This window comes from Emys orbicularis, chromosome 12, assembly GCF_028017835.1.
Source record: "Emys orbicularis isolate rEmyOrb1 chromosome 12, rEmyOrb1.hap1, whole genome shotgun sequence".
Classification (NCBI taxonomy): Eukaryota; Metazoa; Chordata; order Testudines; family Emydidae; genus Emys; species Emys orbicularis.
The window spans coordinates 37737619-37750027 of NC_088694.1; the positions used below are offsets into that span (position 1 = coordinate 37737619).

General features: G+C 55.6%; 1 protein-coding gene across 1 annotated transcript; it reads right to left on the reverse strand.

Annotated features, from left to right (window-relative positions):
- Positions 1-9314: 9314 nt before the first annotated feature.
- On the reverse strand, positions 9315-9746 carry LOC135887197 (ribonuclease). Its single transcript, XM_065414973.1, has one exon. It carries the CDS (start codon positions 9744-9746, stop codon positions 9315-9317), a length of 432 nt encoding a protein of 143 aa, XP_065271045.1.
- Positions 9747-12409: the final 2663 nt, after the last annotated feature.

Sequence of the window (12409 nt, forward strand, 5' to 3'; positions counted from 1 at the left end):
CTACCTCAGCTCTGCCCCCAAACACAGCCCTGCCAGTGCCCTTAAGTCCCTGTCCACAGCATCCTCCTACCTCAGCTCTGCCCCCAACACAGCCAGTGCCCCTCAGTCCCTGTCCACAGCATCCTCCTACCTCAGCTCTGCCCCCAACACCGCCCTGCCAGTGCCCCTCAGTCCCTACCCACAGCACCCTCCTACCTCAGCTCTGCCCCCGAACACAGCCCTGCCAGTGCCCCTCAGTCCCTGTCCACAGCATCCTCCTACCTCAGCTCTGCCCCCAACACAGCCATTGCCCCTCAGTCCCTACCCACAGCACCCTCCTACCTCAGCTCTGCTCCCAACACAGCCAGTGCCCCTCAGCCCCTGTCCACAGCACCCTCCTACCTCAGCTCTGCCCCCAACACAGCCCTGCCAGTGCCCCTCAGTCCCTACCCACAGCATCCTCCTACCTCAGCTCTTCCCCCCACACAGCCCTGCCAGTGCCCTTCAGTCCCTGTCCGCAGCATCCTCCTACCTCAGCTCTGCCCCACAACACAGCCCTGCCAGTGCCCCTCAGTCCCTATCCACAGCACCCTCCTACCTAAGCTCTGCCCCCCAACACAGCTTTACCAGCACCCTTCAGTCCTGACCGATGGCCCCCTCCCATTCCTCCACATCCTTCCTCTACCCCCCATTCAACCCAGCAGCCACAATGCCTGTCTCTAACATGCCAGGGACACCCATCACCATGGTCTCTGGCCTCCATGTTCTGTCCCCATCTCCTCCCCTTTCTCTGCCGGTGGCTGTTACACTGTAGGGTCTCTGCTGCCGGGATTGTCCCTGGCGTTGTGTTTGTTCAGCACCGAGCACATGGGACCCAGTCATGACAGGCAACACTGGGACTCTAGCACAGCAATGAACTCTCTCCCCCCTGCAGACATGGAGCCACCTGTGATACACTGTTAATCTCCTAGGAATTGGTTCTTGGTGCTCTGGGAACACCTAGGGGCTGCAACTGAGATCAGGGCCCCCATTGTACAGGGCACTGCACAGTCAGAGTAAGAGACAACCCCTGCCCTGAAGAGCTTCCAGTGCACATAGAGAGAAAGGTTGGGAGGAGAAACTGAGGCATGGGCAGCAAAGCATCAGGGCCAAGGTCACACAACAGCCCAGAACTGGGAACAGAACCCATGTGTCTTGGATCCCAGCCCCATTCCCTCTCCTCTAGCCCACACTGCCTGGCTTGGCAAATTATGGGCCTTATCCCAGACCCATTGCAACCAACTGGAGTCTTTCCCTGGCTGTGGATCAGGCCCTACATTGGGAAAGAGACTGTTACTGCAACCCCATTGTGCAGAATGGGAAACAGAGGCACAGAGAAGGGACGTGCCTTGCCCCACGTGCAGAGTCAGGAATTGAACCTAGAAGTCCTGACTCTTGCAGCACAAGACACTGCCCCAGGATAACTAAGCTAGTCTCGTCTTCCCTGTCCCAGAGGAGCTCAGAGCAGGGTGCTCCTACCTCCGGGAATACGTCTGACCAAAATTGGCAACCGTAGTTTTCCTCTTTTCATGGAGTTATGGAAAGAGAAGCAGAATGGTGGCCTTCACCCCTGGAGCTCCCCCTGGTGGCCCAGTGCAACATTGTCATTCCATCTCTGCCTCATTTGCTCTGGTGGGTTTTCAATAAGTCCAATGATTCTTACATATATTGAGCAGCACCTAGTTTATTTAACCCGAAGGCGTTTTGCACATAGGCCTTTGCCCCAGCATCTCCAGCTGGAGAGTGAGGGGGCCGAGTTAACCTTAGTCCATTAACCTCACGTATGTCCAGGTGCTTTACTGGCCAGCCCCCAGTGGCAAAGAATACCCTTCTGAAGTCAGGGCCTCTTGCCCCTAGCTGGTGAAGAGACCCTCCTGCTGGGGTCAAACCGCATGGACCTTCCCTCTGCTCTGGCACTGCTCCCTGGTGATATCCTTCTGCCGGTGGCAAGAGCAGGTTCCCCTGGGACTTGGGGTGCATAGCACCTCCCTTTCAAAGCAGCTTCCCCCGGGAGCATCCTTCCTCAGTTTCCTTTCCTGGTGGTCCCCCACACTAGCTGCCCCCTGAGGAGACCTCCCCTTTGAAGCCTTCTCAGCCCATTTCCCTGCCTCTCCCCAGGACCCTCTGCTCCCTTAGCCAGCTCCTGCTGGGAGTAGCTTTCTTTTCTCATGAGGCTTCCTTAAGGTGTCCATTGTCCTGGCGCCCAGCCCCTGCTGCTCTAACCACTAGACCCCACTCCCCTCTCAGAGCTGGGGAGAGAACCCAGGAGTCCCACCTCCCAGCCCCCCCTTGGTCTAATCCACTAGACCCTACTCCTAGAGCCTGGAGAGGACCCAGGAGTCCTGGCTCCCAGCCCCCCTGCTCTAACCACTAGACCCCCACTTCCCTGCCAGAGCCGGGGGCTAGAACCCAGGAGTGTTTTGTTTGATTGGGCCCAGCTCACTCCCTGCCGCAGGCTCTCGGCTCAGATGGGATGTTCCATTATTCCGTCTCATCCACCATCTCTCAAAGGGCTTGGCTGGAAGGCTTTTCAAGTCCCCCCTCCCCCCCCCCCCGTTCCACTTTCCCAGCCTCAGCCCTTGGCCCCAGGGTTGTGAAGGGGCACAGGGGGCAGTGTAATGTCCCATGTAGACAAGCCCTTTGACACTCTGTGACTCAGTTTCCCATCTGGGAAATGTGGCTAATGGCCAGAAACCTCAGATGGATGGATGTGGAGGTATTGGGTGGGGGACAGAGCTGAAGCCCCTCCAACAACTCCCACTGCACCTCTCTCACCCCGGCCTTTCCACCCCGCTCACCCCGGCTTTGTTCCAACACTCACCCGCTCTGCTCCGACCCCCATGTCCACACAGCTGCTGTGACTCCCCAACCCCTGCTCCTCCAGCACCCCTTCCACTGTGCTCATTGCGCTGAGTGTCCGTCACATCCCCCTGTTGCTCTGACCCCCCCGAACACCCACTGTCTGCTCCTCTCAGCCACTCCATGCCCCTGGGAAGCGGGCTGGGCCCTGGGGAACTGGGGGTGGGGCGGTCAGGAGCCCATGAAAGGGGCAGGAGAGGGGAGACATAGAGCCTCTGCCCCAGAACTGGGCTAGTGAAAGGAGCAGGGGCACTACACACCTTTCTGCAGCCCGGGAGGCTGGGAGAGCTGCGAAGAGACCGGGGCACCTCGACAGGAAGGTCTCAGCTGGGCGAGATGCCCCCCCCCCCGAGATGATACAGCCTGGGGTAATGGCAGGGTCTCCCAGAGGATTCAGGGGGCCTGGGGCAAAGCGGGGGAGCTGAGGCGCTTGTACTCACCCGGCGGCGGTCCGGGTCTTTGTTGGCATTTCAGCGGCGGGGGGCCCTTCAGTCACTCCGCGTCTTCGGCAGCACTGAAGGGCCCCCCGCCGCCGAAATGCCGCCGAAGACCCAGACTGCCACCGGGCCAGGGCTCGCGGGGCCCCTGCGGGGCCCTGGGCCTGGGGCAAATTGCCCCACTTGCACACACACCCCACCAGGCGGCCCTGGGCAATTGTGCTGAGATGTGGAAACTGCTCCAGGTGTCTCCCCAGGTGTTCCGAGCCCCCTGCCCACAGTCAGGGCTTCAGAGCCTGGGCCATGCACCGAGTGTGCCTGTTCTCAGCTCCCCACCCAGCTCCTGAGGCACATGTATGATCCCTGGCTCAGACCCCCATAGAGGGGCAGGGTCCCTGGATTCTAGCTTGGACATGAGGGGCTCCAGTATCCCCCAGCGGGACAGCACACAAGAAGCAGCTGACAGCTCCCCCAATACTTCTTACTCCACCTGCCACTCACCACTATGTTCCCCTCCCATGTCCCACCCCTCATCCCCACCCCCTGGCCTGTGCCCCCAAGCCCCTCTCCCCTCCCTCACCACCCGCTCCTGTTTATCCCCCTCCCACTAATCCCCTCTCCTTGCTGCCACCCAAACCCTTTTTCTCCCTACTCCCCCCTCATGCCTCCCCACACTGCTCCACCTGTTCATATTCCCTGGCACTCCTCTGCAATGGGAGAAGGCTGGGAGGGGAAACTGAGTCATGAGCAGAGCAGTGACTTCCCAAGGCCCCACAGGAGCTCAGTGGCACAGCTGGGAGTCCAGGAGTCCTCTCATCAGGAGCCCAGAGTAACAGACACTCGGCTTTTGAGAGGACGGCGTTCTCCTGCAGCAATCCTGTAGATGTCCACGCGGGCAAAGGCAGTGAGAAGTGACCCCCACCCCGAGGCGCTTCACCCGGGCTCCAGTGAGCACTGACCCCATAACCCGCAATGTACCAGCTCAGCGCTCTGAGTCACAGGGCTCATCCCCATTAATATTTCCCTCTCCCGTTGACCGCACAGAGCGTCGTGGGCCCTCTTCCATCTCCCGTCTCTGCCTCGGTTCCCCACGCCTGTGAGAAGGGGGTGAAGATTCTGGCCCGGTCTGTGTAAAGGGCTTGGAGGTGCCTGGCATGGATGCCGGATGCTGTATCACGGCAAAGGGGCACTGCTGTGGTGATGGCTGAATAAATGCCCTGCTGTTTGTGGGAGCTGCAGAGCAGGGGGTGAAAGGAGCAGGGGTAGGAGAATCCAGCTCTGCCTCTGCACTGCAAACCTGCCTGGACAAAGCCCCAGAGGTGGCTGTGGGGCACGGGGACCCTTCCAGCCCCATGGAAACTTTGGCTGCAAGCAGATGAGCCAGACCTCAGGTGAAACCTCTCTGCTCCCAGATCCCCTCCCAGACTCACACCTGCAGCCAGGCAGACCCCGCTGAGCTGCAGCCACATTGTTATGCTTAGAAGAAGCACACGGAGTCTTTGAAAAGGGGATAAGGCAACACGCCGCATTTACTGAGAGTACAATTTAAGCATTGAAATCAGCATATGCTTCCATTCATAACCCTCCCCCCCAAAAAAACGGGTCTGCAGCTGGATCTTATAGTTACATCCTTAGTGTTGCTTGTTCAGTTTCAGTGGCCAGCTGAAACTGCACACGAGGGAGGGGAGCTGGGCTCTGTCAAATGCGTTTGAAGCTCCAGTGTTGATTCAGAACGAACCCAAAGTCCCCTGGCCATACACCCTTCTTTTATAGTGATAACTTCCCATACAAGTCTCTGGACCTTGCTGTGTCACACCGGAGCTGTCAATCACAAGGGATTCAAGATTGCTCTGTTTAGCATTATTTTGAGTTGTTACTGGGAGGATCCGCAGCTGTTTCTTATCTCGTCCCTCTGGCTCAACTCCTTATCTCGTCCTTCGGGGGTGCCTTTGCTTTAGGGTCGTCAATCTGCCATCCTGGATCGTTCCACTCCCTTGACCATCCAGGCCAGTTGTCCTGTCTCAGTTAATCACCACACGTTCTTCACTCACACGAACAGTAAATAAGGCAATTACAGCCATAAAACTTCTATCCTTCTAGAAACAATCCTTAACACAATCAGTAAAGAATAAACCCAGAACCATTTCTTCTTGCTAATTCAAAGCTAGCAAAATGGAGTATAAGGCAAAATAAACAAAATGGAGCACAATTTTACTTGAGACAATTTCTTCCCATTAGGCTTTTGTCCTACAACATGGCACCTGATACTCCGGAGATAAAAATCCCTGTAGCCCCTTCCCTACCCCCACTGAGCCACCCAGCTTATGGCCACAGAGAAATTGGTGTCACCTAGAGGGGAAAGGTCCTGTATCCCCTTCATAGCCAGCAAGAACCCATGCCATGGAGCAGGACTGGAGCTGGCATCCCAAAAGGGGCAGCGCCCCATATCGCATTCCTGACCATCACCCCCAACTCCCACAGCAGGCTCTATGGCCGGATTGGAGTCAGTACTCACTAGATTCATCGATTCCAAGGCCAGAAGGGACCACTGTGACCATCTAGCCCGACCTCCTGGATCACACAGGCAGGAGACCTGCCCCCCAATAATTCCTGGAGCAGAGCTTTTAGAAAAACATCCCATCTTGAGTTAAAAATTGTGAGCAATGGAGCATCCACCACAACCCTTGGTAGATTGTGCCAATGGTTAATTACCCTCTTGCAGAGATGACCCGTGACTGCTGATACTGGGGTGGGGGAGGGCACAATGTAAAGAGGGGGCACTGTGACCACTACATATGTCACTTCTGGGAGGAACCTTCCTGCCCCACCTCCCCTGGGCCAGGGCAGCCAATCATGCCAGCTCCTGGGGGGCTGGGGCCACAAGCGCTGGGAGCACATGTCTCTGGGCTGGGCTGGGGATGGGGCTGGCCCTGGCCTGGGGAGATTCACAGCACCAGTGTCTCCCCAGAGCTCCTGCGCCTCCACAGACACCTCCTCAGGAGAGGGCTGCAGGCAATGCCCCTACCTCCAGCTGAACAGAGGGACCCTGCTCCCGGGGCCTTTCCCAGCAACTTCTGCTCAACCTGGGGCCACCACTCTCTCCGTGCCAAAGTTTTGGGGGGGGTGAGCATGGGCTCTGTCCGCCCACTGCCCCTCCCCCTGGCACGTTTCTGGCTCACTCAGCCCCTGTTCCCGGCAGACGGGCCCAGTCGGGGAGCGGAAGGGGCGGGACAGAGCTGCTTCTCACACCGCCTGAAGGTGGCCACTCAAGGTCACTGCCTCTGTGCAGCGCCGCGGCTGCCTGTGAAAAGCCCAGCTGGGGAGGTGGCAGCAGCCCACTCCCTCCGCTCCCAACCTGGGCCTGGATGCTGGGGATAGGGGCTGAGCGAGCCAGAGCCCCCTGCTCCTCCACACATTTCCGGCTCACTTGGCCATCTCTGTTAAACATTTACACCTTCTTTCCAGTCTGAATTTGTCTACCTTCAACTTCCAGCCGTTGGATCTTGTTATACTTTTCTCGACTAGATTGATGAGTCCATTATCAAATATTTGTTCCCTATATAATGACTTATAAACTAAAATACAGTGTCAATGACCTAGGGCCGGATCTGTAGGGGGCACACACATTTTACCCCACTCCCTGCCCGCCAGAGCCAGCCAGTCCCCTTATGCTGAGACTATCTCTAAGCCAAGGGGAAGCCCGAAAAGGGAATGGACGTGTAAATCATTTCCCAACACACCCTCGTCATCCCACACACCCTTCTGCGGTTGGGGAGCTTGCAGCAGGAAGAAAGAGGGAGAAAGAAAAGTCTGATTTCTCTGCATCAAGTCCGGCACAACAGCAGACCCAGCCACGCTGCATTTGCAATCATGTTTTATTGCAGGAGGCAGCCCAGTAACAGCATCCAGGGCTCCACCTAGTGCAATCTTTATGCCACATCACCAACCCAGAAAACGCTGCATTTATGATGATGATGATGATGATGATGTATTAATTGTATCACAGTAGCGTCTCAGGGTCGTGGTCATAGATCCGGCTCACATTATTACATACGGGCCACTAGAGGCAGCAGGGGCTGAGGAGTGGGGAAGGGGCAGCTATACTGAATAATGGGCACTAGTGGCAGCAGAGGGTGGGGGTGGGGAAGGGGCGGCTATATTGTATAATGGGCACTAGGGTGGCAGAGGGTGGGGGTGGGGAAGGAGTGGTTACACTGTATAATGGGCACTAGGGGCAGCAGAGGGTGGGGGTGGGGAAGGGGCAGCTATACTGTATAATGGGCATTAGGGGCAGCAGAGGGTGGGGGTGGGGAAGGGGCAGCTGTACTGTATAATGGGCACTAGGGGCAGCAGAGGGTGGGTGTGGGAAAGGGCAGCTATACTGTATAATGGGCACTAGGGGCAGCAGAGGGTGGGGGTGAGGAAGGGGCGGCTATACTGTATAATGGGCACTAGGGTGGCAGAGGGTGGGGGTGGGGAAGAGGCGGCTATACTGTATAATGGGCACTAGGGGCAGCAGAGGGTGGGGGTGGGAAAGGGCAGCTATACTGTATAATGGGCACTAGGGGCAGCAGAGGGTGGGGGTGAGGAAGGGGCGGCTATACTGTATAATGGGCACTAGGGGCAGCAGAGGGTGGGGGTGGGAAAGGGCAGCTATACTGTATAATGGGCACTAGGGGCAGCAGAGGGTGGGGGTGGGAAAGGGCAGCTATACTGTATAATGGGCACTAGGGGGCAGCAGAGGGTGGGGGTGGGGAAGGGCAGCTATACTGTATAATGGGCACTAGGGGGCAGCAGAGGGTGGGGGTGAGGAAGGGGAGGCTGTACTATATAATGGGCACTAGGGTGGCAGAGGGTGGGGGTGGGGAAGAGGCGGCTATACTGTATAATGGGCACTAGGGGCAGCAGAGGGTGGGGGTGGGAAAGGGCAGCTATACTGTATAATGGGCACTAGGGGCAGCAGAGCGTGGGGGTGGGAAAGGGCAGCTATACTGTATAATGGGCACTAGGGTGGCAGAGGGTGGGGGTGGGGAAGAGGCGGCTATACTGTATAATGGGCACTAGGGGCAGCAGAGGGTGGGGGTGGGAAAGGGCAGCTATACTGTATAATGGGCACTAGGGGCAGCAGAGGGTGGGGGTGGGAAAGGGCAGCTATACTGTATAATGGGCACTAGGGGCAGCAGAGGGTGGGGGTGGGAAAGGGCAGCTATACTGTATAATGGGCACTAGGGGCAGCAGAGGGTGGGGGTGAGGAAGGGGCGGCTATACTGTATAATGGGCACTAGGGTGGCAGAGGGTGGGGGTGGGGAAGAGGCGGCTATACTGTATAATGGGCACTAGGGGCAGCAGAGGGTGGGGGTGGGAAAGGGCAGCTATACTGTATAATGGGCACTAGGGGCAGCAGAGGGTGGGGGTGGGAAAGGGCAGCTATACTGTATAATGGGCACTAGGGGGCAGCAGAGGGTGGGGGTGGGGAAGGGCAGCTATACTGTATAATGGGCACTAGGGGGCAGCAGAGGGTGGGGGTGAGGAAGGGGAGGCTGTACTATATAATGGGCACTAGGGTGGCAGAGGGTGGGGGTGGGTAAGAGGCGGCTATACTGTATAATGGGCACTAGGGGCAGCAGAGGGTGGGGGTGGGAAAGGGCAGCTATACTGTATAATGGGCACTAGGGGCAGCAGAGCGTGGGGGTGGGAAAGGGCAGCTATACTGTATAATGGGCACTAGGGTGGCAGAGGGTGGGGGTGGGGAAGAGGCGGCTATACTGTATAATGGGCACTAGGGGCAGCAGAGGGTGGGGGTGGGAAAGGGCAGCTATACTGTATAATGGGCACTAGGGGGCAGCAGAGGGTGGGGGTGGGGAAGGGGCGGCTATACTGTATAATGGGCATAAGGAGCAGCAGGGGGTGGAGAAGGGATGGCTCTGCAGTATAATCGCACTCGGGGCAGCAGCAGAGCAGGGGCTGGGGGGACTGACCGTGCTGTGCAATGGGCCCAGGCTATATTGATTTGTCGTAGTGCACAGGGACCCCCCCCACACAGGCGATGCGGATGCGTTGGGTGCTGGTGTCTGCATTGTAGTTGCAGGGCGGTGTCTGTGATCCCCCCTGCAGCCGGCAGGTGGTGAGGGCGAAAGAGGCTTTGCTGTCTCGCAGGTCCCCACTCGCCGGGGTCCCCCCAGCGCCGCAGACAGTGGTGATGGTGGCAGCACTGGCATGGACGAAGGTGTTGGTGAACTTGCAGACCGCTGAGGTCATGCCCCGGCGCTGCATCATCTGGTTGCAGTAGGTCCTGGAGTCCGGGGCACTGCTCTTTGGGTAATCGACGTGCTGCCTCAAGAACTTCTCATAGCGCGTCTCCCCCCTGGCCAGAGTCAGCCACGTGGCCAGCCAGACGAGCAGCAGTATCAGGTGGTGTCCCCTCTGGGCCATGGTGCCTCTGCCTCCGGATCACCCTGCAGTGGGGGGGAAAGGGAGGGATGGACATATGGGGCAGAGGGGACCTGTTTCCACCCTGGCCCTCCACCCGCTCATCTCCTCCAGCCCGCCTGCCCCCGGTGAGCTCCTTGCAGATTGGTCCACAATTGTTGCCCTGGATTTGAGTGTTGTATGTACCCCAGAATGTGATCAAACTAATTGCAGCCATATTATGTGCATTCAGTCACCATGAATTAATGAAATAGAACACCACATACCGTTAAGGGTTAATTTGGAAACAGGCTTTTAGAAGCAAGGTCATATCTAGCTGGCAGTTTCTGCTAATCAGCATGGGAGGAGGGGACAGACAAGTAAACAAGTGAGCCTGAAAACCTTGGTGGATGGAAGACCTTGAATCTGGGCTCCTCTGATATTAGAAGTTTATTGAAAGTTAGGAAAAGTGATGATCCAGTAGGGGTCGTTATGACCTGTGTATTTTGTAGAAGTTAGTTATAAAAGATTAGAGTGTACTTTGGAGCAGTGCTCTGAAGCCATCTTGAGAGACATTTTTCCTGACACCTTTTCTCCCTGGTGGGTGAGCAACTGGCCACTACAAACCTGCTGTTAATTACTCAGTACTGTTCCAGATGTTAGGTAAATATCTGGGATGTTCTAAACCTATTGCTTATGTCTGTGTGTGCTTAAATCTAATGCACTGTAGAGTGCACTTACTTCCATTTAATCCTTGATCAGACAGAATTGCTGTTCCTATTGATTTATTCCTGACACCGCCTGGAGTGAAACAGTTAAGTTTCCCTGGCTGTGGGTTCTGAAAACCCTGGGTAACAAGGGGACCCAAGTAGCACTGGTCAGACAGTCAGCCCAGCTTTGCACAGCATGGGATGCTGAATGTCACCCTAGGTGCTCTCAGCCCAGTCTCTTTATTTTATTCCCCTTCAAATAAATAATTTAAAATGAGCCAATAGCCTGAGCTTCCCTCTCTACATGAACTGACCCAACCCCTCTCACCCGTTTTGCTTTTTGAAATTCTGCAGCTCACAGGTAAGATCTAAACTGGTGGAAACTCCTGCTCTAGTACTCAGCGGAGCCACAGTGGGGTCTGCTGAGCCCTCTGCTCGAATCTGTAGGTGACATGTTCTTCCCTACAGGCAGGAGTCCTGATTTCCAGCCCCACCACTGATCTAACCCATTAGACCCCATTCTCCTCCCAGAGCTGGAGATAGCAACCAGGGGTCCTGGGTCCCAGCTGCTCCAGCTTTAGCCACTTGAATTCAGGAGAACATCAGCTGACCCTCACGCTGAACATTGATGACCCTCCTCACCTGACCCCAGCTGGGTCATCAACTCACCTTGTCCTTGTGCTGGGGTTCCTGTCTGAGAGATGGATCCAGATCCCTGCTGAAATGAAAGCCACTGAGCCTCCTCCTGCTCTAGTCTGCATTATATGGAGCCCAGACATGCAGGTGGCCAGTGAGATACGGAAGGTGACGTTCAGCAAACAGAGCTAATCACGAGAAGTTCCTACGAACTGGGAGTAAAAGCAAATAACCTGCCAGGTGGGCTGGGGGAGTGGAGAAATGACAGGTGTGTTGGCCAAGATGCGGGCTTCAAACAGTTCTGCCAATGCCCCTTAATTCCAACGCACAGTCCCTGCTAGCCCAGCCCTGGGCTCCCCCAGCAATGCTGCTGCGCCTCACTCTCAGCACCCCAGACAGGGAAAGGAGTGAGCCTGAGGGCCTAGGGAGGAGAGAACAGGGGCCAGAGCGAAGTGGGGTGGGAAATGCGGGAAAGGATGAAGCACTCCCAGATGTATGGGGCTAAGGGGGAGTTATGATTGTGACGTTGTGCAGTCTATATGGTTTTATAAAAATATGGTAATGAGTGAATATAATGTAACTGGAATATGCTTCATGCAAAAGGTCTCTTGTATGGTATCATTACAAAGCTTATAATCTACTGAGTGTGATCATCCTATTTGTATAAATGTATCACTCTTGTATCTGGGACTAGAAATATGAAATATAACTGAGGGCCTATTGTAATTATGCAAAGTGTGGGCCATTAATGGTGGTTTGGAATCTTAATGGCTCCCATCAACCAGGACAATTGACTGGAGCTCTGTTTGCAAGCAAGCCTTCCTGTGAGTCAGGCTGGGAGGAATGAAGGCGTGGGGTCTTACAGTGACATGTGATCATGTCACATGAACTGGAATCCATCTTTAACCTGGTGCTTTTCCAGTGTGTGGGGGGGAAACCCAGAGAGAGACAAAGGATTCCCGCCTTATGCAAAAGATATATAAAGGAGTGGAACAGAACAAAGGGAGGGAGAGGAGCCATCATGAAGAATCCCCTAGCTACCACCTGAGCTGGAACAAGAGCTGTACCAGGGGAAAGAATTGTGCCCAGGCCTGGAAGGGGTCCAGTCTGAGGAAAAAACTTACTGAAGCATCTCTGAGGGTGAGATTATCTGTATTCAGTTTGATTAGACATAAATTTGCGCATTTTATTTTATTTTGCTTGGTGACTTACTTTGTTCTGTCTGTTACTACTTGGAACCACTTAAATCCTACTTTCTGTATTTAATAAAATCACTTTTTACTTATTAAGTAACTCAGAGTATGTATTAATACCTGGGGGAGCAAACAACTGTGCATATCT

Bases quoted from the DNA above. Each gene is read 5' to 3' on its own strand.
- LOC135887197 (XM_065414973.1), bottom strand. From the start codon at position 9,746: ATGGCCCAGAGGGGACACCACCTGATACTGCTGCTCGTCTGGCTGGCC.